Genomic DNA, 26,333 nt, shown 5'->3' with positions numbered 1-26,333 from the left:
AGCTGCAGTCCCTCCACAGCCCCCCCAGCACAACAACTTCTTAATGTGGAAATCTGATCAGAACAACTTCTTAATGTGGAAATCTGATCAGAACACTCCCTATCTCAGACAATCTGTTTCAGACACCCTCTTGGTTAAGGAACAACTGAGCAGGATTATTTCATAAGTATTCTTTCCTCAAAGCCAGCTTTTTAGCAAGGCACTGCTACTCCCTTCTGTCAGCCCAGTCCTGCCATCTTTGCAACATCTGTAAAGAGGGACCAGCTCTTCTCCTTTCCTCTCACTATTATGATTATGCATATGAGTAACATTACTCATCTTTTATGTCATGATATCTAAAAGCATGGCAGGTAACAAAAACTTTGGTAGTTTCCTGTCTATCCAGAGGGAAAAAAAAAAAGAGTTTCTGGGATGGTGCGAGTCCATCTTTGAATATGTTTATTTCATAACAGGATAAGTTTACATTGCTAGCCTGACCTGTAATTAACCTAGCAGATACTGTCTGTATTTTTATTAGCACTTTGTTGAGATAACTCTTAAGAGTCTCAAAAGAAAGATTAAAAGAGATGGCCCTGCGTTATTTAAATCCTCTACAGAGGGAAATGCACTAGAAGCGCTGTCAGTCATTTTGTTCCCAATACCACTCAACTTCTGCTGCTGTTCTGTAGAAGAAACATGAACTGGAACTCTTTGTGGTGCCTTTGGCATCCAGGTCACCACACTGTTCAGGCTGTCCCTGCGCATCCCTCCTGACAGCATTAAAAACCACTTAAGGATTTTTGTTTCAGGAGACAAGCACTAAGTTACCAATTTTACTATTGATGTTGAGAGATAGGTGAAAAAAAAATGTCACCCTTTTGTTTCATAGCCTGTACCCTAAATCATGCTCTAACCACATTCCTCCATTTTTGGCGACAACGCCCAGTTGACAAACACTGTATTTTACATGTAGACAGTCCTCAGACACAGTATGTTTGAGTTTTTTTCTCTTCATGACTAAGTCCAATGGGGTTTTTTCAGTCTTTGAAAATGCATTTAATGCTCTATTGTTTTCATGTTTCTTTCAAAATTTCACAAGGACGCACTGAAAAATAATTCTATTAAATGTACTGAAGCTATCACATACTTAATTTCTTATTATAAAAGCTGCCTTCTCAGCTGAAGCCTTCTGGACAGATAAGAATTAAGAAAATATTTTAATGTAGATGCTGGCTGTATTCCTAAATTCTAAAAGTGCCTATACATAAAAATGAAATTAAATTAAATCCTCTCTTTCCCAGTACATAAAAAAATTAAATCTTAGAGTAAAATTGGTTCTCTGTTCATTTAATTAAATTAGAAAGCATTAAGTTTCAAAAGTCTACATCCTGATACAATAACAACAAAAACAACCAAATACAGAATAGGTTTTAACTTCTATCAATTATATTTTCCTTACCGATTTGTTACCTTCATCTACCCACCTCATTAACTCAAGCATTAGCATTTGGCTGCGAATCAGATCCACATGTTTTAACTGACTGTTATGAAATTACTCATACACTGCTTGCATAAGTGAACTTGCGTGAAACAGCCTGAGTGAGGACAGTGATGAGATGTTTTCCCTCTGCCTCCTCGCCAGTAAAGACGACATGGCAAGAAGGGACATGTTTACATAGAGTTTCTACATTACAGTAAAGACCATTATCAATCTTTCATGATCTGAATTTGAACAAAAACAAACCCCTGTCACTAATACGAAAGGAGGCTTCACAGATGACAGTGGGGGAAACCGCTACCTTTTCACTGGGTATTAGGAAGGAAGAAGTGGTTTAAGAGTAGCTTCACTTTTATCAGAAAGAAGGGTGCAGTGAAAGCAAAAGGCAGAAAAGGTTCATGATTTGTATGTCGAGAAAGAGTGTTGCAAACCTTCAGCAACGCCTGACCCGAAGACAAAAATCATACTGCAGTCCTCCAAGTGTGACACAGGAGTGTTACAGGAGGAGAAACGGAGAAAAAGTTCTTATTCCAAACTAATTCTCAGCTGGAGTCAAGGTAAGCCCGTTATATACCAGAATGCTTGGCCCAGCTTTTTTCCCTAGCAAGTTGGTGTGGAGCAATTGCTAATAGTATTTGTTAGTCATTCCAGTGCTGGGTGGCATCATAAGAACGGCACTGTGTGAGATTTCCACTTGTTAGCTTGCGTGTCCCAAAATGAAAGGAGAAGAATACAGATCTGCAAAGATGAAATCATTCAAAGGAAATAAAGCAACTTATAAAATTTACAAAAGGCTGTCAGACTTAAGTACTAACACAAAGTCCAAGAAAAATAAAATTCTCACAGAGTAAAATTTCATAATTAAAGTTTTTTTTTATTTCTTCACTTTTTCCTTAATACAAAGCTTTGGCATCAGCAAATTTTATGAAAAAATAGAATGTACTAAATAATTGCTTGTGCTGCATGATCGATAAATGATGCATAAAAATAGGTGTCTCTCTCCAAGGCAATCAGCCGGAAAGCGTTTCTTCAATACCATTCTGCTCTGTGGGGCAGAAAAAAAAGGAACAAAATATTTATATTAAAGTTAATACTGCCAATAAGTTCAATTCAATTAATTCAATTTTTAAAAAATCCTGTAAAAGTAAGTTAGTGAGAAATGACTAATTATACAAGGCCAGAGCATTAAAAGAGGTCTGTACTCCTCACATCATTATTGCAGGACCAGTAAAACAGACAAGACAGCCAGAGGTTTGAGGACTTCTAAACTTTTGAGGAAACTCCATCTGCTACTGAAAACTTCCTCCGAGTGGTGCTATCCAACATCTGGGCTTTTCGGACTTTAAACCACAGTTATACAGTAATTTCTGACCGTTCCTAAAGAAGCAAAGCAAAATGTGCTGCTTTTGTTCCCTTAAATCACTACCTAAAATGTTTAATAGTAATAGTGCATGAATATTATAAGACCAGAGAAAGCAGCCGTTTCCTTATTTTCTTATCACTTAGATGATGTTTACTTTTATCAGGAACTATTTAAAAATGCATGTGTGTGTGTATATACACACAAACAAACATATATATACACAGTTAGATATGTACATACACACAGCTCCAGAACTATTGCTCTAAATAAATACATTTAAGCTGTGGGAAGGACATAAGAAAAAAAGGATCAGGACCTGGTTTTAGGTGAGTTTTAATGCAGAATGTTTGGCACCTTTCACTTGCATCAGCACATTACGTGGCCTCATTCTTGCTCCTGTTGTTTTCTGATAAGAAAAACCCTCAGCTTCCTCTTGAAACACTACCATAGCAGATGTAGGGTATGCCAGCGTTGCTTTTTATATGGAGAACAGCATAAAAAGCAGGTATGCAGTTATGACATTTAACGGAAGTCACAGTGAGAGGGAGCTGCCATATATTTGGCACGATACTCAGCACAGGAAATGCTTTGTCTGGCACTGGGGAACATAAGGAGTCAATGAAACAATAAATCTAAACATTAGTCTCATACATACACATTTTAAACTGTCTAAAATGAGTAGTCAAACTAGCAGCACTTGTGGAGTCTGCTTAGATCCCAAAGAATTCAGTTGAAAAGCTGTTGAGGTTAAAGGCTACAGCTAGGTACCTCAGTTACCTAAATAAGTGATTTTTGACAGCTCTGGTTTCTGCAGTTGCTGGTTTTCTTAAGTCTGCCTCGAAGCATACACTTGTATATGCTCACATTTTCATTGCTATCACTGGGGAAAGGAGCTCTCCTTACATCAGCACACCCTTTGTTTGTGCTAACAGAACATCACTGTGAAAACACTTCACTGGAGGCCCTAACTCTCTGCCAATGTGAAGAAGCTTGCCCTTTCAGTAAAAATTGACCCAGATCCGACTGAGCAAGAGACAACAAAAAGAAAAGTTGCAAGGCAGGGCAGAAATACAACTATCAGTGCCCACATCTGGATGATACTACATGGGCTACAGTTCCTTTGTCGTCTTCCTAATGATGTGGAAATGCCCAGAAATGCAGACATTCCTGCTCCATGCTTTCTCAAGCTATTTTTCAGTGCAGATTAACTATGTTCAGCTACAGCTATGTTGCCAAGTTGCTGATTGATAGTTGCAATTTCAAGATTTTGACAAATGGGAAAAAAAAAATCAGGAGACTTGATAGGGCTATTTGAAGTTCTAAAACTTTTCTTCATTAAGCCCTTTTGGAATTAACATCTGAAAAGAGGAGGAAAGGAAGATTTGCAAATTAGTGGTAATCAAAGGTCCCTGATGACCAAAACCTCTAAGAACTTATTATGGCCCCTCCTTATACTTTCCAGACAGCAATAAAAGTAAAAAAACCCCATCTTTCTCTTACCTCAAAATAAAAAAAACCCAGACCCAAAACCCAACTAAACAACCCAAACAAAAAAAAAAACCCAAGCAAGCTACATTTCCAGGCTGCACAGGAGACTGCCTTTGAATCTCACCCCACTTTTGGTAAGAGATCAACACGTTAATGGAAACTCAGCTGCATCAAGATGTTCAGACAAAGAAAGATGTTGACACATTCCCTCCCCAAATAAATAAATTATGATTAAATATATGTCATGAGCCCAGATGTTCTGTACACCTAAATGAAAATAGATGTACCTAGTTAATATATCTGCGGAACAGATTTATACTTGCCCCCCCACAGAACTATAAAAAAAAATTTTAAGTCACATGCTATAGTTATTTCTTGTCCAGCCTGTCTGAAGGGAGGCATTGGGGGTGTCTACAAAAATTAAGAAAGCATGGATATCTTTAAGCACTCCTTTGACTGCAATTCTTAAGCATACTAAAATGAGAGGTCAGAAGACTGGTCTGCTCTCTTCACTTTAGAGAGAAGAAACAATAGTGTATTCATTGCTTTCATCTCTCCCTCTCCTAAGAGCAAAAAGGTAGTTATCTATTTAAATACCTTTTTTCTTAGCTGAAAGTGTGCCAACTAGGAATATGGATTTTTATTTTTAATATGACATTTGACTATAAAATTGAGGTGAAAACTGTCAAAGGTAACTGATGGTAGTAATTTTTGTCTCCGCCAGGTGAATTTTGAATGTGGGGATTTAATGGCAGAAATCCAATGTTCACCCAGACCATTGATCAAAACCCAAATATAAATATTCTCTCTTTTCCCTGTTCCATGTCTCCACTTAACAAGGAGATTTCCTTGGACAATCCAGCTAAATATAAATTAAGAGAGACTTCAGAGGTTACCCTGAAACCTACTGTTAACAGAGAGGCTTACATTTGAGAAAAGCAGAAAAGGCATTTGATTCTTTGAAAACTGCATTTTTCCCCTTCTCTATTCTCTTGGTGTTTGTTCCCAATGCTGTCCATAACACCCACCCACCAGAAATATATAGAAACATCTGAATATTTACTTACTCATTAGCATTCAAGCTAGCTGTGGCTTTGATGATCATGTAGCAGAGTGTAAGGGCACTGAGGAGGCCAAAACTGGCAATAATAAACCATTCTTCTGTTGACAAAGGAAAGGGAGGAAATCACTCGTGGGAGAAGGCTTATGTCAAAGCGATGCCAATATTTCCCTCAAACACCACTGGCGGAAGGCAAGAGGCTTCTAAGCCATGACTGGCACCAGGAGGTGAAGCAGAAGGAGGTTAGCCACAGAGTTACTGACTGGAGAAGGCTAGCAAAGAAGAAGTGGAGAGAGGTGTGGAAAAAAAGCATGGCACAACAATATTTCCTGGCTGAGCCCAAGGGTTAGTGATAAAGAAAGATTACTTAACAATGTAAAGTGAAATGCAGGAACAAGGGAAAATGTAATGAAAACTCTGTCCGCCCCCAAGTCAGAAAGAAGATTGTCAGGATTGGTTTAGATTGCTAAGATGAAGCCCTTCACATAAGCATACCCAATATACTTTCACACTTAACTTGTGTCTTCGCCCCCTCCCTTCTGAATAAATGCTATCATGTTACTTCAAAAAAAACCAACAAAAACCCAGGATAGCTTGTTCAACAGTAAAACATAACTGGAGTTTTCCATTTAATAGACAGAAATACAACATGGAAAAATAATTTCAACATTAGTGTATACATACAGACACATTTTAAAAAAAGTAGTATAAAGAAGGCTATTAAAAAGCATTCACTATTAAAAGTTCTCCCTCAAGATCAATTTGGCACATAGTAGTAGTTCGGAATACAAACACTTTTGTTGAATAGAGCTTTTGGTTTAACTCTCATGCATTAAAGAATGCATATGTCATCCATAAAATCCAAACATTTGAACAGCCTTTTCTAAAGCTTTATTTTATAAACATTGTCAGAATGAACTGTTGCTGATTATTTCTTGTTCTACCCTGGCATCCCATCTGTGCAAGAGCAGTACTATGGCTGGGAACAGACAGTAAAAATACCTTCTGTAAAACCAAGTAGTGAAACGTTTCAGTTAAACTACAGAGTTTTCCCACCCATGACAAGGAAAGCAGCACACCAGCAGATTTGCTCTCTGTTCAATAGAGCTGAATACAAGACGAATCAGATGTCAAACACTGCATGACAAAGTGACTTACTGGCTTTGTAAAGGATCTAGATTTTGTATGTGGATTTATCTTCCTCAGATCAGGACATTTCTGGATACAGATTATGTGTTTCATAAGATGAGATTTTTTTAATGAGACATTTACTTTGCTACAGCATCTAAAGAAACACTCTAATGGACCGTATCAGTCACACTGCCTCTTGTACATTTATCAGTAGCAAACAGTGTCACTAAGTTCAAAATCTAGATCATAGGTGCACATAAGCAAAATACAAGGAGAAAATTAGACTGTTGTACTGCATGGACTCTGTTTTTTTTCAATTCAGCCAGAAAAACAACCATTCATGCATTGAACTGAGACTGTACAGCATACGGAAAAATGATGCAATTCCACACATATTGTATTTGTTATAGTGCTATTATACACTAAAAACCCTAGGTAAAATCCAGTGAGGGGAAACTTCCCATGCTGTTCTTAAGGATAAGAGCTTGCAAGCAGTGCAGGAACAGTTTTCTGATGTCATAAAACACTTGGACAATACTCAAATGTTGGTACATTAAATACTTTTTTTCTTAATTCACAAATTTTGTAAGAAAAAACATCTAAGAGATGTGAGAATTCCAGCAGTAATGTTCTCAGGGGAAAAAAACATCTGCAGAAATAGTAATCAGCTAAAATATTTATATTTGTAGAAATTATTGCAAGGAAAATATTCTGAAAGGGTAAATAACGGTTTCGGCAATCCAGCTTCTTGTACTGGTTACCAAATTCAGGAGGATTATTTTGTTGTCATTTTAGTTCATCCAGTGTTCTTTGCATGCAGATCTAAATGGATATACCATTAATAATGAAAGCATTGGCACCGTCATATCTAGAGTTAACGGTTTCAATATAGAGCGTATGCCTCTTGCAGAGGCACTGAGGTCACCTTTGTCCCTGCAGGGAAATCTTTCACCACGGCCCTGCAGCACCGAGCTACAGGCAGAGCAAGTGTCACATACCAGGAAAACCATAGAACAGTACCGGAAGCCAAAGAAAACTTACTTGTCACAGCAATGTTGATCTCTCCTGACCTTGGCGTTAGTTCTCCGTCCTGTGGAAGCTGTGACATCCCAGAGGTGCGCAGGGGCTCCAGGCTGAGAGAGCTGTCATTGGCAAAATCACCGAGTGCTGACCGCCTGCTAGCTGGCTGGCCTCTGGTGAGCCTTTCCATGTCAAAGGCTACGTTATCTGTACATGGCACATTTGGCTGGAAAAGCAAGCGATTCCACATTACAATGGTGAATATTCTACATGTAGCAAACCTATAAATTGAGCAATATCACACACACACTATTCAGCCACCATGGCTGTCTTCACAGGAGAGAAACACACAAATTGGCAAGTTCTATCCAAAGTTGCTCCTTCAGTCCACCTTAAAGAGGTGGAGAAAGAAGCAGGAAATGGAACTAAGATTCAAGAAAGGGACTCAAATATACCTGTATCATAGCCTATGCCTGCATGGTTTACTACCATGATCAATGATGACATGCACCAAATTCTATAGTACCTCCCCTAAAAATCCAGATGTTAATTACAAAAACAGGTCACCCACAATATATCTGCAACTATTTCTTAGAGAAAGTGCAAATTTGCAACTGACTGAGCTAAAAATGGAGGTCTGATTATTCTCACTGGCTTGATTCAAAAGCTGCTTTAGACAGTATCTTCATATGCTCTTCTCTTATTTCTTTCTTTCTTCTGAAAAGAGCATTGCTCCCACCTTATAATTTTTTCCTCATATGGGAAAGATGGAAAAATCCTCTTTGAGGTTCTTCACTTCTATCCCTTTGTGAACTGGTCAACAAAAGCAGTCCTCAAGGATCCCATAAGCCATGAGCTGCTTGAGGAAAGCTCACTGGCCTCGGCTAGGGCATGGCTTTTAATGTGTAAACAAATTTAAGAGTGTCTACGGGAGACCACAAAAAGAACAAGAGAATTACAGAGTAAATTTATCAAAGAAGGGTTGAAAGGAATTGAGAAAAGGGAAGATTATAGAGAACCTAGTAGATCTCCAGTAGATAAGAAATTGTTATAAATGGAAATATAACAATATATACTCAATGACCAACCAGAGAAAGGAACAACAACAAATCAGCTTTATCAGCAGCAAAGAAATTGGTAAAAAAACCCAAACACTTTGAGTACCCTTCCCCCTTTCTCCCCTACAATTATTCCTCCTGTTCTGAGTTTCAGACATGGGAGGAAGAAGAGCTCACAACAGTGCAACTTACCACAATTCCCAGTGCCTTCAAAATGTTCAGTTTACACATTGGACACGTACAATGCTCGCTAAGCCATGGGTCCACACAGGCTTTATGAAAAACATGCCTAGAAGAACAGACAAGGCACATATATAGTTTGCAAACAATTCTATTTTATACAATTAGAACTACTTTAACCAACATTTAGATAGTTTCTCTTTGAATTAAGCCAGGAGAACAAATTCTAGAATAGCCAGTATCCTGTGCTGATTGCAATAAGAAAAAAAAATATATCAAAAACTCTTGCTTGTTGTTGCCACCCTTTACTAATAGTTCAACTAGGAAGAAACACTTAAAAGGAAGATTTTTTTTTTTAAATCACCCACCCCCACCCCCCATTGTGGATATGAGTACACACATGGGCAGAATAACTAGGGTAACGAAGTCCCCACCATAACCTTGTGTGATGTCTTGTCTCAATTTCTATGTAGAACCTGGACATAAATTGGGTAGGAAGAGCACAGATCCACCAGCAGTCAATTTTATTCAAAAGTCAGTGCAACCAACCCAAACACACTTATGTTTGATTTTGAAAGGGCTTTTCTAATTATCACATCTAAGTAAAAAGAAGGCTTTTCCTACAATCAGTATTTCTTGATATCAGGAGGGAAAACATGTCCATCATCATATGATAATCATAAAAAAAAAGAAACTTTCAAAGATAAAGGCACACTGGGCTTCGACTTGCACAGCAGGGAACTCTATAATAGAAAACAGTCTGAATTGCCACCTACATTGCATACAAAAATCTTAGTCACATATATGAATATACATGTAACAGTATTGGGATTGATATAAACCAATATAACAAGGAAGGAATATGCAGAGACCAAAACAACATACCAAATTAAAGGAATGAAAGGAAATGTGCTCTCGGCTTTTCAAAAGGCAAAGAACTTTTTGGAGCATATTCATGGCAGAAATGGGTATCACTAGACTGTCTACACAATACAGCTTTAGTAAATACTGTTAATAACCTAGTCTGAATAACTGCCTATGGTAAGAACCCAGATCTTGCATTTCGAGTGGTACTGACTGCAGAATAAAAGCCAGTAAGAGCAAGCACACCCAAACACAACAGACTGGTGATCATGGCAAAGATCAACAATTACAAGGGCTGCTTAGCCAGCAAAGAGCTGTGCTCTGAAACCAGCAGATGAAGGGGCAGTGGGGGAACGAGGAGTTCTTGCCATCTATTTGAGGCATCAGCATGCTCTGTAAGAGGTCATACATGCCCCCAAGACAGCGAAAAGTTGAGATACTCTCCATCCTCAGGTTATACTTGCTGCTTTGTGCCTTAGTAAGCTCCTCATGCGATCTGGGATTTCTTTGCTCCCTATCCCCTATGATTTTAAAACCAGAAACCAAATGAGGCATGTTACCAAGTAATTGTCTTTTAAATCTCTGGAAAGCGACCTGAAAGGCCTCCTGAAATTGTTAATGAACATGGAAAAAGACAGTATACAATTGTGTTTTGTCTATGGCTACTAAGACTGATGGAAGGACTAAAGTATGTCAACATAATTAGGTTCCAGTCAGCTACAACTATATATCCTACCTGTACTAACTAAAGATGCATAGACTTACAGAGTATAATATAGTCAACAGAAGATGGACAGGGAGCAAGAGAACTTCGCTTATCTATATCCCAGACACTGCAGGAATAGAAACTTACAGAATCTCAGCCAGTCATTTTGCTGGCCTGTGTCCCTTAGCAATACGGCAATCATGAAAAACAGGATATATACATTGCCTACTGTTCAAACAATTGCACAAAATACAGACACACTTCTATTCTTGTTAGGTCTTAACACATTCTCTTTGTTACTCACAAAACTACAGGAAACAATGTTTAGGAATCCTGGGTGATAGAAAATGGTTTGAAATCTTCTGTAACATAGAGAGATGCTATTTTTCTATGTTAGGCAAATCATGGCTTTTAGTTGCTTATGTTTCCTTTTAAGTCTCTGAAGTCTGGTTTTTTTTTTTTTAGAGTAGGACAAACCTGAAAATCTAATATTTTGGGAAACAGCAGACATCAAGACTCCACAGAAGTATGAAAACAGCTTTAATATATCGTTATCGGCTAATCAGTGCTGTAGAAGCACTCAGATCAAGTGAAGCAGGCAACTGATATGGATGCTAACATGCATCCGCTAAATATTATGAGTTATTTTAAAGAGTCATTAGCAGTTTGATATAGTTCAAATGCACCAAAACAGCTCAACTATTTTTGTGACCTCTTAATTCTTTGCTTTTAGTTCCTCAACCTTCAAGGATGTTTATTAATGTGTTTCAAAAAAAGTGCAGTTCTCCAAAGGTTAATTATTAATTTGCATCAGCATGGCTCTGCCTACTACTTATGTAGTTTATCTACTCCTTAAAAAGCTTGCCGATACTATCATTGTGGCTCAGGCTCTGTCCGGATTTCTTGGCTTGCAAGAGTTAAAAAGGAGTTATACAGCAATGAAGATGGTAAACACATGAAAAAAGCAGTTATACGGCAATGAAGATAGTAAACACATGAATTATTTTAAAAACTCAGTCTGACAAAGTAAACCCTTGCATTTTCTGCTATCATAAACCTTCTCCATCTTAATATTTCTGTCACTTGTTTTCCAAAACCATAAATCTGAAGAGTACCTAGCGAGTTGCTCTAGGTCACAGCAGCTGATGACGTTCCCCCAGGAGCCACACACCGGGGAGTCAAGTGTGACACAGCTTTTGCTGCTTCTCCAGCCTCGGGGCTGGAAGAAGCATGGCTGGCAGCCAGGCTGGTAGCACTGAAGGAGTCTCCCATGCGGGCATAACTCCAAACAGGTGACCTGCAGGTATTTTTCCACTCTGTCAGCATACCCAAGCCAGTTGCCCTCCAGCTTGTAATAAACACCGTTAATGCCGACTCTGTTGTACAACACAGCTTCTTTGCAGCAACTCACAGGGAAGAAGCGAGTTCGAAATCTGCCTTGGTGGTGTAACGCCTCCAAATTTGCGTGTCGCACAAGGAGAAGGGTTTGAATGAGTTTACAAGTGCTATTTCCAAAGAGCTCACTACACTTCCCCGCTCTCAGTGCGCATCCCACCCATCTCACCACCCACCCTGGGGTACGCACTCCCAGCCGCACCAGCAAACAGCACACAGGTCCCTCCTGCCCTGCTGCAGACAGCCCATTACAGCTGGAACAGCTAAGGAGAGATGTCTGGCCTGCTGCAGCAGGGAGGCATCACATCTCCCCTGACCCAGCAGGCAATGCCAGGAGAAAGCAGCCTCAACGCATTCCACAAATACATAGTATTGCTGGGGGAAAAGAGAGACTGCCATCACAAGCAGGTAGCAGAGAAAATGGGGTTTGTGCAGAGGCAGTGCAGTAAGCGGAAAGGATGGCATTGAGATATTGTGTTAATTTGCTCTTAAGAAAAACAAACAAACAAAAGCAGCTATTTGCAGCAGCACAGAATCAGATAAACATCTCGCTTAGTCACTTCTGTCACTTTCTACCTTCTTGCCCAATACAGGAATTACTAAGAATTTGGCTCAAAAGCCATTTATTTTAACATATTCACTACTCCTTTAATTCTCTTCCTGCCTTGTATATTCCTTCCTTCCCAGGCCATCTTTCTGCCCTTACCAATGTCACTCTCTCCGCTTTTCTCTAACCTGCCACTTTGCTCTCCCCTTCCCTTATCTCTCACTAGAGTCCTTCATGCTACCCACTCCTGATCACTTTTCACCTAGTGCCCGTTCATCTCCTAGATGCAGCCGTGTGATGGTAGAGTAAAACTATCTGAATAATGAAAATTGTCCATGAGGTTTGCCTTTTGCTAGAATCCTTCTGACATTTGCTTACTCTACTAATTTTTAACTTACATAATGATATTCACAAGAGACAAGAGTCATTCCTCAGGCTTGTAAGCTTAAGACAGATGGCTGCCTTATCCCTCTGTTCACTAAAAGCTATAGGTATGTCCATAGACTGCTGGTACTGAACCTGTTTCTCTCTGAAGCACAAAATGAATGATAGAAATTCAACTGCATTGTTTGCAATCATTTTCACTTTAGTTTATTTTTGAATTGGCCACAATTTCCCACCTTTACAAAGGATTTACATCACAAATATCGTGTTTCACTACAGAATTTTAGGTGCAGCTTGCTCAGCTGCCATTAGGTTTTGCCTTCTGTGTCTGTCCAGACCAGACTCCTCTCTGCTGAGGTACAGAGTGACAGACCATACTTTACTGCAGAGAACAATTGTAGTATCAAAGGGAAATGCTATTTTTAAATTGATGAAAGCAGCAAGGATGTCGTATGTCAGTGATTCCTACTGTCTAATAATTATAGCTTCCTCAACAGGCACAGTAAGAAAAACTTCTAGCCTTTCATTTGCTTCCTCTTGGTTGAGCCATTTTCTCCATGGTTTTCTCACAATTTATTTTCTCACCTGGCTTAGAGACTCTTGCAGGGGTTTTTTTTGTGTGTGGGTGGTGTTGTTTTGGGTTTTTTTAAACTAACTTTGCATGTTGCACTAAAACAAGAGGTTGAAGTATCAGGAAGTAGAAAGGGACTAAACCTCCAAAACAAGATTTGGGGAGAAGTATCTCAGATGCTGAAGACCAAAAAGTCTTACATGCAATCTGAAATTTATTGGGCTCATCTCTGCAGGTAGTGGTTGGTTCTTAATCTACATATATAAAAGTGTCTTGTGGAAAGTATCTATCTCAATGTTTCTGTCTAGCCAAGATGGTTTTGCACTCAACTCAAAGCTGAGCTGCAGCAGATAAAAAGTGATATTTTAAAAAAAGAGAAGTACAAAGTGAACACAAAAGCTGTCATGCAGCCTTTGGCAAGAATGTAATCTGACCCTTCACTAACCTTATATTCTTGTGAAAAACAGAACAGAAAAGGATCTACACAAGAGCCTTAATATCTCCTTTACATGGGAGATGGCACTGGGGGAGGTTGTGCTGACATGGCAGTCAGGTGCACCTTTGTCCAGCTCCCTGAAGCAGCTGTAACTATCCCTGAGAGCAGGGAGCTTCCCATCTGCGGGACTGCAGATCACCAAAGGTGTCTGAAGGAAATGGACTTAAAAAAAATAATCAATTATCATCTTGGTTAAATGGTCTGTATTGTATCTGCTGATACAAGGAACATATCCATTGCTTGGACAGTGGCAGTTGTTTAACTAAGCAAGTTAACTTTTAGTCCCAACTCTGCCTCGTGCTTAGTGGGAGAAGATGCTTTCCCACCAGACAAAGACTCATTCTCTCTTCATTGTCAAGGACCTCCCTCCGACATCTGCTCAGTATCAAGAGACAGGCAGAGAGGAGCAGGACTTGTGAACCTCCATTCCACATCCTTGAGCCTCACAGTACCAGCCTGAACTACACAAGTGAAGCTTTAAGAGGCAGTTCATCAAACAATCATCTTAGTCATCTAAAACCGGTGTGTGGTTTCGAGAAGTTCTTCCTCTAATTCCCAAATAATCTTCTACATAACAAATCAAAGACTAGGGCTTAATTCACATATGCAAGCTTTACTTGAGATTACAATATAGGACATAACTCTCTGGAATCTTTACTTAACACTTGGGAGTACATTTTTTTAGGGCAAGAGGACATCGTCTTTGAGTAAAAATGACCGAATTGTAAAAAAGAAACGCATGCACACCCTTATGACCCAAAGCTCCCAAATCTTTACAGAACTGAGACAAAGCTCTTCTATTCCCAAATATTTTAATGGGAGTTTCTAAACAAACATTTATAGGGTATATTAATTAAACAACAACACTGAGAATCAAAACCAGGTCATTGTTTCCCACAGCCCAACAGGTAAAGAACACAGAGAAAAGTAAACTGAATTAAACTTCTCCCTTCAGAAGTAGAATGCACATGTATTTTGATCAATAAGATATAAAATAATATTCTTTTCCTTTTATGATGATAGAAATTCATTATGCATTAGAAGAAAGATATTCCAGTTATTCACAAGAGCCTGCAGGAGGATTTAGATGACCAATAATGAGCTCTTATGCGCTGCTGTTACGTGACTGGAGATCGACTCCAACACCATGACTTTGTTGCTTCTAGAGTACCACGCAGAACACTATTTATATACCAAGCACAGGCCAAATTACTGGATCTTGGCTGCATATATACAATATAACTTAGATGTGTTTTTTGTGTATGGAGATAAGGAGAAATCTTTGCATTTCAGAATACAAGGGAAAGATATCCTTGGTAATGCTTAAGGCTACCCAATTCATCAGAACCAATCACCAGGTGGAAAAATACTTAAAAGCATCTTTCAAACAGCAAATATCCCAAAACAACTCAAGAATGGAAAGGGAAAGGAAACTGAAAACCTGTAAGTGTCAAGAGAACAGCATAAAAGGAGGAAGAAGTTGTTACATTTTAAGCACCAATGCAGAATACCCAGCAAGTACGAATCTTCAGGCACAAGCCAAGAACACGCTGCACTGGAGAGACCAAAGACAGATGACAGCGCAGTGGCTGACTGATGTCAGAGGAGCTATGAAGGTTGGAAAGACTGCACTTCTGTTTCCTACACCATTTCAGAAACCAGCAGCCAATGTTGCACGTCTACTGCGCAGAATGCTGCAGCTGCACCTGGTTCATTATACTTGAGTTTTTTGTGTCCACCCACCGCTTGGTCCTAAAATCTGCACCTCCCTCTCCCCCCCTTACAATCTTAATAGCTCCACTGCTGGTATGCCCAAACTGCCCATCTTCCAAGATCATAATCTTTTGTTTAATCTCTGTCATAACAGTGCCAGCACCCACCTTCACACCTTCTGGTACAGTCTAAAATAAAGTGGCTGTTATTAGGACTGGAAACATCTAACAAATGTGTCTGTAAATCACAATGCACATATTACATGAAATGAAGCAAAGGAGTACAAAGAAAGAATAGTTTCCAAACAAAGCAACTTTACTAGCTTACTTGCACGGTAAAATGCGAACAACATCGTTCTGCTTGTAACTCTCAATGCAGACAGCACAATGATCAAAGTCTGGGTCTGTTTCCTAAAATGAACAGAATGAAAATTCAAGTCAAGAGTTGAGGCTATGACAAATGTAAAAGTAGTTGTGACTAGTACATGAACTGCATTGTACCAAGTGGCTGTTACTAAGAAGACGCAAAACCAACGCCAGGGTTATTATATTCCATCATGACTTAAGAAAAGTATTTCATACATACAAAACTCTCCCCTCATTTGGAGCTGGTAAGTGATCACTTAAAACATAAGCTAAGGCCTAAGATGATTTTAATATTCAGTTCAATCACCATAAAATATAGCGGCAATTTTCCTAGAGGCTTTACTTCAGCTTGGAGCCAAAAATTCTATTTTATTCAGAGGTTGGGTTTTTTTGGCAGGATAAGAATCCTGGGATTCCCTTTTATAGCCAGAATTAGCAAATTTTACTTATTTCAGAGTAGTCCCATATTTTTGACTGCTGCTTACTTGCAGAATTATCATCATTCTTATCCAGACATGAAGATGAGGATCACTGACTGACTGGCTCCTCTCTTTTCTCTGTTTTCCAGAAGTTATGACTTCTTTTTATTTATTTTTTTTTTAAACATGAGAATTTAAAATTTCTAATGAAAAAGGGCTGACTTCATTTGTATGTAGATATGGCATAAGCAATATCTATTTAAAATGTTTGGGCCTGACACACAAAACAGACTGTGCCTTCTCTTAGTTCAAGTTCATTATTCTTTTCAATGCCAGCAAGCTACTAGCAAGACACTGAGACAAGAACCACAGCAAGACAACAGCCACTCCCTGGTCAGCACCAGTCAGTGCTGCAGGCAGAGAATCCCAATGGGCTGCTCTGATGAAGGACAGGTTTCCTCCTACTCTGTTCACCTATGTGTGCATCTCATACTGTCTGTACTGCAACCTACATGTCACTTGCCAGTTTTGAATTGATGCTGTCAAGACGACAGCATCTTTTCTTTTAATACGGAAAAGTTCCTGTTATCTATATGTACTCCCATACCCACAGAAAAGATTCAGTGCAGTGAGCTGTCTTGAAATAAAACTATCTATGGAGGGAGAAAGAGCAGAAAGACATTTTTTCTGCCTTCTCTCTGGAAGCAATTTTTTCCATCACTTCCTAATCTTCCATTGCTGATGGTGTTGATAAGATAAAAAGGAATAGCACTAAAAAGGCCCGAGGAAATAATCTTCTCTTAAAAATCCAATCATAGCCAGAATTCCCTTGCCTTTTGCAAATTAAAGAGCAAAAATTAAGCATGATTAAGTGACTATTTTTTCCTTTCAGAATCAAAGACAAAGCAGTACTGCTCATAAAAGTGGAAAAAGTTTAGGACTTAATACACCATATGTTTTAGTTTGTATACTGGCAAGAAATATTCTTGGAGTAACATTTACTATATTTAATGAAATACCTGTTTATATACCCCCCTCAGATTACTGGATATTAATATTTTACATAAGAGATTGTCCTTTATTACCTGTTTTTTAAACTTATTTTTACTTTACATAACTTACATATGGAATGAGTCTAAGCTTACAGAAGTCCACATAAACAATGCTAGTCCTATGTACTCCTACCAGCAAAAACCCCCAGCCAGCTAGCACACAAACCCACTCTCAGTCACAGTTGCCAGATGGAGTGCAAGTAGTATTTAAGCAAGAAAAACTTATTTGAAATGTACAGACTTACAGCATACATTGATACTAAAAGTTGCACAAAACACTGTGCCACAGGACTAAGTAAGCCTCCAACAAGGAAGGCAACATCATAAATCAGAAGCAGAAAGGAAAAACTGAGATTGTTTCCCCTGGCAAAAATTAAACATGATGCTCAAGTTTACCATGTTGAAATCTTATTATTATACCTTATCACCCTTCTTTACTGTCCTGGTTGTCAATTTACCGATGGCTTTCTTGGCAGCATCTCCAAGACGACGCTAATGAAGTGACAAAGAAAAGAACACAAATTAACCCTGGTAATCAAGCTTCATTACTGTCCTTTATAGTGACTTATCTGGGCTCAATACTAACATTGCAATACACATTATGGCAGTAGGCCAACACGCAAGACAAAAAGCGTACACAACAAAGCACACAGATTTGTCAGGAAGAAAAAAGCCCCAACAGTTGAGCCCATACTCATGCACTCAATAAGCATGGGCATAAACCTCATAGTCTGTATAAAAGTCCAGAAAAGCGATCCAGCATTTGTGTGACAAAACTAACCAAACCCAGACTGCAGGATAAAAGCTTAAGCAACATGCCTTCCCGGTGATTTCCATCATATTCTGTTCATATTGCTTTTTATTCAGTGTGCTGTAGTATACCCCTTGTTCTCTTCTTAAGCTTCTTTTACATGCCCTCCTCCCCCACCCCGAGCAGGCTGATCTTATTCTGAGATGTAAAAGATCCTCTCAGTGTAACCTAGTTTCTGTTTTGCTATTACCTGAAACCACCAGGATCTCAAAGAAAAAAAATTATGGGTCACGAAATCTAAATAAGCCAATACAGACTTAAATAAAGCTGAAATGAATACTGGTGTGAAGATGAACCTCAATCTGAATGCAGAAGGTCAAGCTGTTTTTTTTGTTGTTTATGCTGCTTTTATGACCACCACTGTTAGATGGAAGGAGCCATTTCTGCAATTCAAGTGCTGATTCCTACCGCAATGCCCAGTTCCCAGCCAACGAAGGATGGCTGTTTGCCAGCTGGTCCATGGGATCCCAGAGACAGGGCATCGAGTAGAAAAAAGCTCATGTATTCTTGTTTCAGGAACCCAAGATATCAGATTTGGTTTACGCTGACTGGAAAAAGGGAAGTTCATGTATTTCATCCTTCACCTCCATCTTGTACTAAGTACTCTTCCTTCGAAAGAGATCGGCTATTTCTGAGAATGTAAACTGCATCTATCAAAAGCTTCTGTATAGCTTGAAACAAATGTGTGCTTTTTGTGCCCACTTTCTATGCAGCTGAAAATCAAACCCTTCATAAGGTGTACTCCTCTGTATCAAACACTTTCTCTGCATACAAACTGAAACTAAGGCAGCTGCTTCTATTTGAGAAACACAAAGACCTCAGAAGTCCACCACAACCAACTATACCACCATTGTTCTAGAATTACATAAGCACATACTTTTTTGCAGTTTCCACAGAACAGCTCTTATTTTATACTTTTTAGAGCATGGATGTGAAAAAAATATAAATCAGATACTCAGTCCCAAGTACTGAGGTATACCCGCATAGGAAATGCAGCATCAGGAACAGAGCTGGGATGGGGAAATTATATGCTTCCTGAAGTCAGAAATCTCATCCTAACTTCAAGATGTGAGAAATTGGTCAATTTAAGCAAATCTAAATTACATGTCCTGGAACAAACATATTGGCCTGAGTACTTAATGACACAGAATACACTGGCACATTGCTGGAGTAGATAATCATTGCATAACCAGAAGCATGATTACTAAGAGTGGAACAAGGCTGAAAAGGCATTTAACTTAAATGCTCAACACTACCAACTAACTAATTATGGGTAGTATTTGTATTTAGTTGTACTGCATATGATTGTATATGTGCTACAAGAAATCTTAAAGAAAGATTACTTTCCTACTGGAAGCTTAATATTCCAGCAAAACTCTTTCAAAATGTATATGTGTTCTCTTATGTAAATAAATTTGCTAACCAATAACTTTTCACCTCTTCCATTTAAGAGATCTGTCCCTTGCATTTTCTAATTTTAACAAATACTTTTTTATGCCAACATTGGAAATGCTTAGGATTTCCTATTTTGATAAGTTAGGGCATGGGCATACAGCATATGCTTGCTTTTAGAACCCAGAACTGTCTTGATGGAAAAGGCCAGCACCACATGCAAAAGAGTTTCATACTTCTGGCAGAAGCGCATAAGAGCGGTGATGTGAAATACTGGTATCTACTTACACTATCTACAGAACACAGCATGTGTTTGATGCTTTGATTTTTTTGAAGTGTGCCTTGACATAACTTAAAAACAAGATCATAGCCTAAAACAAGTTATTTCATCACTAACAGTACAGCCTTCTCTCTGTGAAAGCTCTCAAAGCTCTTTAAAAATAAGCTGTAGCTGTCGCCACCTTCTCATTAAAGTTTAATAAGCTCAGCTTTTTAAACCACATAAAATTTTCATCAAGTTTCTCCTGACCTTTGTAAAAATCTAAAGAAAGAAAAAAGGTCATAAGAGCCCTTTCCCCATGGAGCAATTGTTTTGAAACATGGACATTTGGAAGAAGTCTAGAACCATGTAGGGGATGCAGAAGGCACAATTTAGTATTCCACAGACATTCATTGAGTAACAGTTATATTTAAACTTTCACCATCCCAAGGGACCACACTAAGTACCGGTTACAGTGTGGTCATTTAAGAATGACATCCGTAGGAAAAATCTACAGGATGCCCATGGGACCTGCAGCATCAGACACTATTTATAGAAACTAAAAAGGAAATCCTTTGTCACAACTGAGGCTTTATAAGTTTGCATTTGTTTTCAGTTTGACAAAACACCAAAGCACTGCCTCACTGTGAGCTCCTGTGTATTAGCTGTAATTCAGGGGGAAAGGGGGGGGCATTGACTAGAGGTCAGCAGCTTTGTAAGTTAGCCTTGACAGAGAGATACAAAGGCAAAGAGAGCACAGCAGATTTCCTGAGGTTTACTGACCCTTCTCAATAAAAGCCAAGGCACACTATGGAGGCAGTGGGTCATTAAGTCCACACTAGTAAAACATTTACTTCTAAAGTTTAATCCATATTTGAGTTGATGACTTGATTTAGGTAAGATCACAGGGTATGGCCATACTCAATTCAGTTCTTAAACAAATCAAGAGTTTAAAAAGAATATAAGAAAGGCATATTGTACAAAATTTTACTTAAAATATATGACCAGGAGAATTAGGCAGTCCATACCAAGTGTGATCTTGAATAAGGTTGAAGGTTAACACAGATCACTAAGCAGTTCTACACCTTAGTTTTCTTACATAACATTCATGACAGATTATAGCTTGGAAATACCTTTATACAACTTCTGAATTACCTTAACTATTACTAAAGCTATCCTTAAGAACATGGATAGAATTCATAACATTAGCTCTGTGTTCCCCTACACTACACAAGTTCATTCACAATTTAACTTCCCTCCCCATTCCCAATGTACATACAGTATGTATTATTCAGTCAACATAGACTCCATCTTCCTCTTGGACTTACACTCATCAAAACACATTGCTTCACTTCTATTCTTTCCTGTCACATAATAAGATCTTGTACTGGTGCTGCTCAGGATGAAAACACTTTGCTGTATAAAAATCCTTGTCCGGCAACATGCTCTGCCTCAGAACAAAGAGGTTCTGAACTAGTTTGATGGACATTCCTTAGAAATTATTTGTTCTCTATTGACTACTGTACAGAAAAATATCACCTCCAGAACTTAGAGAAAAAAAAGAAGTCCCCTTACCTGATTCCTGTCACGTGCACTTGTGTACCTGATCTTCTGGATGAAGTAAAATATTAACCATGCTGAAGAAATTATCATCAAAACTATGAATGATATTGACACAAAGACTAGAGAGCCCCGACTGAAGTTTTTTGGAGGAACACGGGACCCCACTGCTATTGCCATCAGGACAGAAATATTCTTTTCCAAGTAATTCAGGATCTCCTTAACCTTTGATTCTGTAATCATGACAGCAACAATGTCTCCAGTTCCTACAAAAAGAGAAAATTATTTAATTTGCATTTAAAATTAACATGGCATGCCCCTCACAAGATTTTCCAAATGCAAAGCCGTTTGACAACTTAGAGATTTTAATCTAAGCCATCTATGGCACATGGAACATGCTACTGGGCACTCAACTAACAGGCTGTCCTTCAAACCCAGGTTTTCAAATTAGGGCATTTAACATACAAACTCTCTGCAGCTCCACACATAGTAACAGATCTCTACTGGTGGTTACACAGTACTTCCCACATTATAATTACTGTGTGCAGTCTAAACTAGCTTTAAAAAGTACGGTTGTTCCAGATTTGAAGCTGTGAGTGCCTAAATAGGCAACTCACAGAAAAACATTTAGAAGATGAGGTCAATGATACTGCTAGAGCGGTCTTAGTATACACAGTGCTACGTACAAGGTGCTCTGGAGAGTTATGCAAATTCCCCTGTGTGGTTATGAGGCTTTCACATATCACCAAGGTTGCCTAGGACCTGTAAATCACAATTCCAGCACAGAAGCAACAAAGCCAAACTTCTACCTACAGCACTTCAGACAGAAGTGAAAGTAAAGCAAGTAAGTCTGGCTGCAAAGTAGAAGACAAATGAAAATCTTGGCAAAAGTTTGAGCACTGATTTTATCACCCATACAAAGGCATGCTTGATAAGATCACAAAGAGGCTGTCAGCTTCATCAGCTCCATTTTGAATGTGTAGCCCATCTAGTTTTCACAGTGTCTTCCTTCTAGACTACCCCCTGTCCCAAAGGGAAAATTATTGGTACAAGGATAATAAGAGAATCAAACCACAAGACTTGCTGAAAAATAACAAAATCATCTGCAGAGCAGAGGGAGCACCTATGTTTTAAAACTAGAGGCCCCATAAAAAAAAAGAGGATCTTGAACTCAGAGCAGTTCCGATCCAAGTTCAAAGAAAGCAAAGTTTATAGGAAAACCAAAACCAGAAACAAAAAAGCCTTATAAGTGCCATTCTTATTCATCCAGATCTATTTGCTTCCTATACTAAAACCCGTTTCAAGACCTATTTTCAAAATGCTTGCAAAGTCTGCTCATCTGTTTGCTCCATCTGCTTGCTCCAATTCACATTCCCTCAGAGAGGAACCGTATAATGCAAGTGACTTCAGCACTGAGAGTCTGGATTTAGAGTGGATTTAAGTTACAGAGAATCTAGTGTGACAGTGAAGAGAGAACATGCGGTCCTATTTTAACACAAGGAATTTGTTCAAAGTCTTTTAATCAAAATCTGTTTTTTAAGGAGTTATTGTATCCACAAAATTATGTAGAAGACCCAAAAAAGCAGAATCTTTAAAACCCAGGGCACAATAAGTCAGGGTGACAGACCCAGACAGCTACATAATTTTCCAAAAAGGGGGGGTTAATAGAGTTGTGTAACAGTCTTAAATGTTATCTCATTACTCTTTCCATTCACCACGCCAAATAGTAACTTTTACAGTCACTATCCTCAGTTTTCAGAGCCAGTTCCCTAACACTGGTGTTGTAGATTGTGCTGACGGAACTACTCAGAATAATCAAAGCTGATAATCTCAGAAATCAAGATTTGCACAATAATTTAAAAAAAAATATTCCACAGCCCCAAAATTGCTTTCCCCAAGCTATTTCAACTTTTCTTCATTTAAAATTGAAATGGTAAAGACATTCATGCCCTGCTAAGTAGAAGAACGTTCAGTGTTCCCTTCTGAATGAGTATTTTTGAAACAAGTGTCACAGGAACTGAAAAGCTTTGAATAGCAACCAAAACCCAAGACAATTTATGGATACAACTTATTTAATTACTAGTATACCACAGATTCACACAAGGTCCACTTTAGTTCAGCTTTCCAGAGACACTTCAGTTCAAGATGTACTGAGTTTGGTTTCATACAAATTAACCAAGATATTTAATAGGCAGCAAAGCTCAGAAACAGCGTAAAAATCCACCCTTTGCTTTATTTTCAGAGGAAATCTACTCAGATTCCTATTTGTCCAGTTGAGAAGAGAGTTCCAGCCCAGACTTGCAGCACTTAATTACAGGACAAGAGCCACCTTTCCTGCAAGATTCTGTATGTAGTTGCAGCATATGCTCCTGCAACCCCCAAACCCTGCAGCTCAAATGGTGCAAGATCAATCAAGAGCAGATAATTTATATGGCTTGATGTTTTCCCTAGGCTTCACTTCTGTTCTTCATATCTAGTTCGGATAGCGAAGAAAGGCGGGGAAGGGTATGTGTGTGGGACTGTATTCCCCAGAGCACATGTTCTGCTAAGCTTCCCCAGGAAGTATTTATTTGCACAGAGGAATTATGTTAATATCAAAATATCAGTCATAAGCACTCAATGTAGCATTCTGACATGATTTACGGCTATCTGCAAAGCAAAGCTGACTAAGATCTTCTGATACCAGTCCAGTTCTGTCTGAATCAAAAGCTGAAGCCTCTACCTATTCCCTGCTGCCCAGGGAATGTGACAAAGCTGACAATCTGTCATGTGTTTTATATAAAGCCTAGCACAAAGGGAACCTCTGGCATCACTGCAAAGTGATTTGCATTCCAAATGACTCAACTGGGAACAGCCAAAGTGCTACTGCTGCTTCTGACCCTGCGAGAGCCAAGGAGAACTGCAGGAAAGAAAAACATATTGTGCCTATTTAACATACTGAAGCTCAGTGGAAACTGGGACTTGGTTCATCCATATTTTTGTCAGGGGCATCACCCTAAATAATTTTAGCAAGAGCTCCCTGTTTGAGAACAATTGGGAGCAGGAGGAGACACCGACTCATTTATTTTAAGCACCTTGAAACTTTGCATTTCTGAAACTTAAAGAGAAAAAAAAATCCTCAGGTGAACACAGAAAGACTAATGGTGTTTGTAAAAGTTAGAATATGGTCTTTCTATATAACCTTATGAAAAGCAATACTCTCCTCAGCCAAGAACACAGTGTCCAGAGAAAAGAAGCTGGAATGCTAACTGAAGCCAATGAACTATAAACTCAACCATAGATGACAAGCTAGGACAGACGGTAGGTGTAAGAAATATTGATACCTGTAAATATAAATCATTTAATTGCTATCATCCAAGACCAGACAGCTCTTTCTACCTTGCAATTTTACCATGTGCGTGTTTAATTAGGATAGTTATACAACTCTGTGTATGAAAATGGATGTAGTTGCAATTAATCACTAAATCTGTGTAATATTACATTGGGAGAGAAGAGAAAGACTTAAAAGCTGAGAAGACACTAAAAACAAGAAGATGGGAAAAACAGCAACATCCAGAAGTCTCCTGTAGAGTTCCTAAGGAAACTGCTTTGCTCTCTCACTAATCTATCCATATGTCCTAGCAATTCTAAAAGAGTACATGTAGAAAGTCAATAGAAAGTCATCTCAAAGAAAAATTACTAGTCTCATTACAAGCAAATAATGGTTTCCTTTTGTGTTTGCTTTGTTGATTCTTGACTACCAAATGTTTGCCTGAAGCTCAAAATATGGACAACTATGGCCAGGATACCAAGCTAAAGATGGTTCAAAAAGCAGACTTCAGACACTTACCATCCTTCTACCATCCCTTGGAGGATGCAGGGAATGGCAGCCAGGCAAAATGCAACTGTCAAAGAGCTGATTTTTTTTTTTTTCCTCTGGGCTTGTGAATAGCCCAAGCAGCTGTTTGGTCAATATTCTGGGAGAAGGATAGGTGAGACAATTTCTCCTGGGCATATGAGCAACCTGGCACCAAACTGCTGCTACTGCTGCAATGATTCAGCCACCTTCTCGCAGATGGGGAGGGCAAAAACTTAGATCTCATCTCAAGCGTGGCAAATGTTGGACCACCTGTAACAGGCACTGAACTATTTTGATTTGATGTAGCAAGGTTTGCAGAGAACTGAGAATTAAGTCAGATACTCATAACAAAGGTTAGCACTTTTCTAATGGCTGATATTTTCGGCTAAAGTCCTTGTAATTTCCTAAGTCTTTGATAGTGCCTGCTGATGCTGCAGACATAGCGTGAAGCAGATAGACTGCACTCATCTCATGCCTGCAAAAGAATATGGTTCTCTCTTTCAATAACAGACAATATTTAATTGTAACTGGATCCTTTCATGACTTCATTCTGAAAAACTTAAACTTTATACACATTTACCCGAATAATTCTGCTGGTAAAAAATTCAGAGTACTTCCTTTAAAAAAGCAAACAAAATCCCTACCTTCCTAATAAAGGAAAAGAATGGTGCAGACAGTCACTTGCAGGCTGGAATCAAGGCATGATTCAGACATTGAAGTGCCACTGCCTATTCAACTGCAACAATAGGAACATCATAATGATAATGTAATTGGAAATAAAACTGCTCATCTTCACAGACTAGATTTCCCTGTTTTTCTATTAAAATCCTGTAACTGTATGTTAAGCATTTCTGGCCATGTTATATCAGAAATAAAAATATAGCAACACACACTATTCAGTACCCGGGAAAGGGATCAGTCCTATTACTGTGAGAGATTTCTTGGAATAACATTAAGTAACAGTGAAAACACTCCAACAGAATTTGGGAGCCCACAAAATGTCGACAAAGAAAACAGGAAAGCACAAATGAAGTATTATGGTTATATATGAAGTTTTGAGAGACTGATCCCGAGTTCTGTGAAAACACCAGAGACATCTGAGATGCAAGGGAGCAGAGACAGAAGCAAGAATTACCCCTACAAGGTAAGGGATTTAGCCACAGAGATGGGATATAATCCATGGA

At 38.8% G+C, this 26,333-nt stretch overlaps 1 protein-coding gene across 2 annotated transcripts in view; it reads right to left on the bottom strand.

Annotated features, from left to right (window-relative positions):
- Window positions 1-2,325: 2,325 nt before the first annotated feature.
- RNF130 (ring finger protein 130) overlaps window positions 2,326-26,333 on the bottom strand; it is a 43,107-nt gene continuing 19,099 nt past the window's right edge. Inside the window, exons 3-9 of one of the 2 annotated variants that reach the window (XM_009921355.2) lie at window positions 21,327-21,577; window positions 17,710-17,781; window positions 15,781-15,863; window positions 8,790-8,886; window positions 7,561-7,765; window positions 5,396-5,489; window positions 2,326-2,522 (exon numbers count right to left, since the gene is read on the bottom strand). In XM_009921355.2, the coding sequence (XP_009919657.2) occupies window positions 2,507-2,522; window positions 5,396-5,489; window positions 7,561-7,765; window positions 8,790-8,886; window positions 15,781-15,863; window positions 17,710-17,781; window positions 21,327-21,577 (818 nt within the window). In that variant the 3' untranslated portion in view covers window positions 2,326-2,506. The other variant, XM_069772702.1, reaches the window with a different exon arrangement.

The sequence above is a fragment of the Haliaeetus albicilla genome, chromosome 27 (assembly GCF_947461875.1).
Source record: "Haliaeetus albicilla chromosome 27, bHalAlb1.1, whole genome shotgun sequence".
NCBI classification, from domain to species: domain Eukaryota; kingdom Metazoa; phylum Chordata; class Aves; order Accipitriformes; family Accipitridae; genus Haliaeetus; species Haliaeetus albicilla.
The sequence above is the reverse complement of the archived record's forward strand: the minus strand, read 5'-3'. Positions and strand labels throughout refer to the sequence as shown.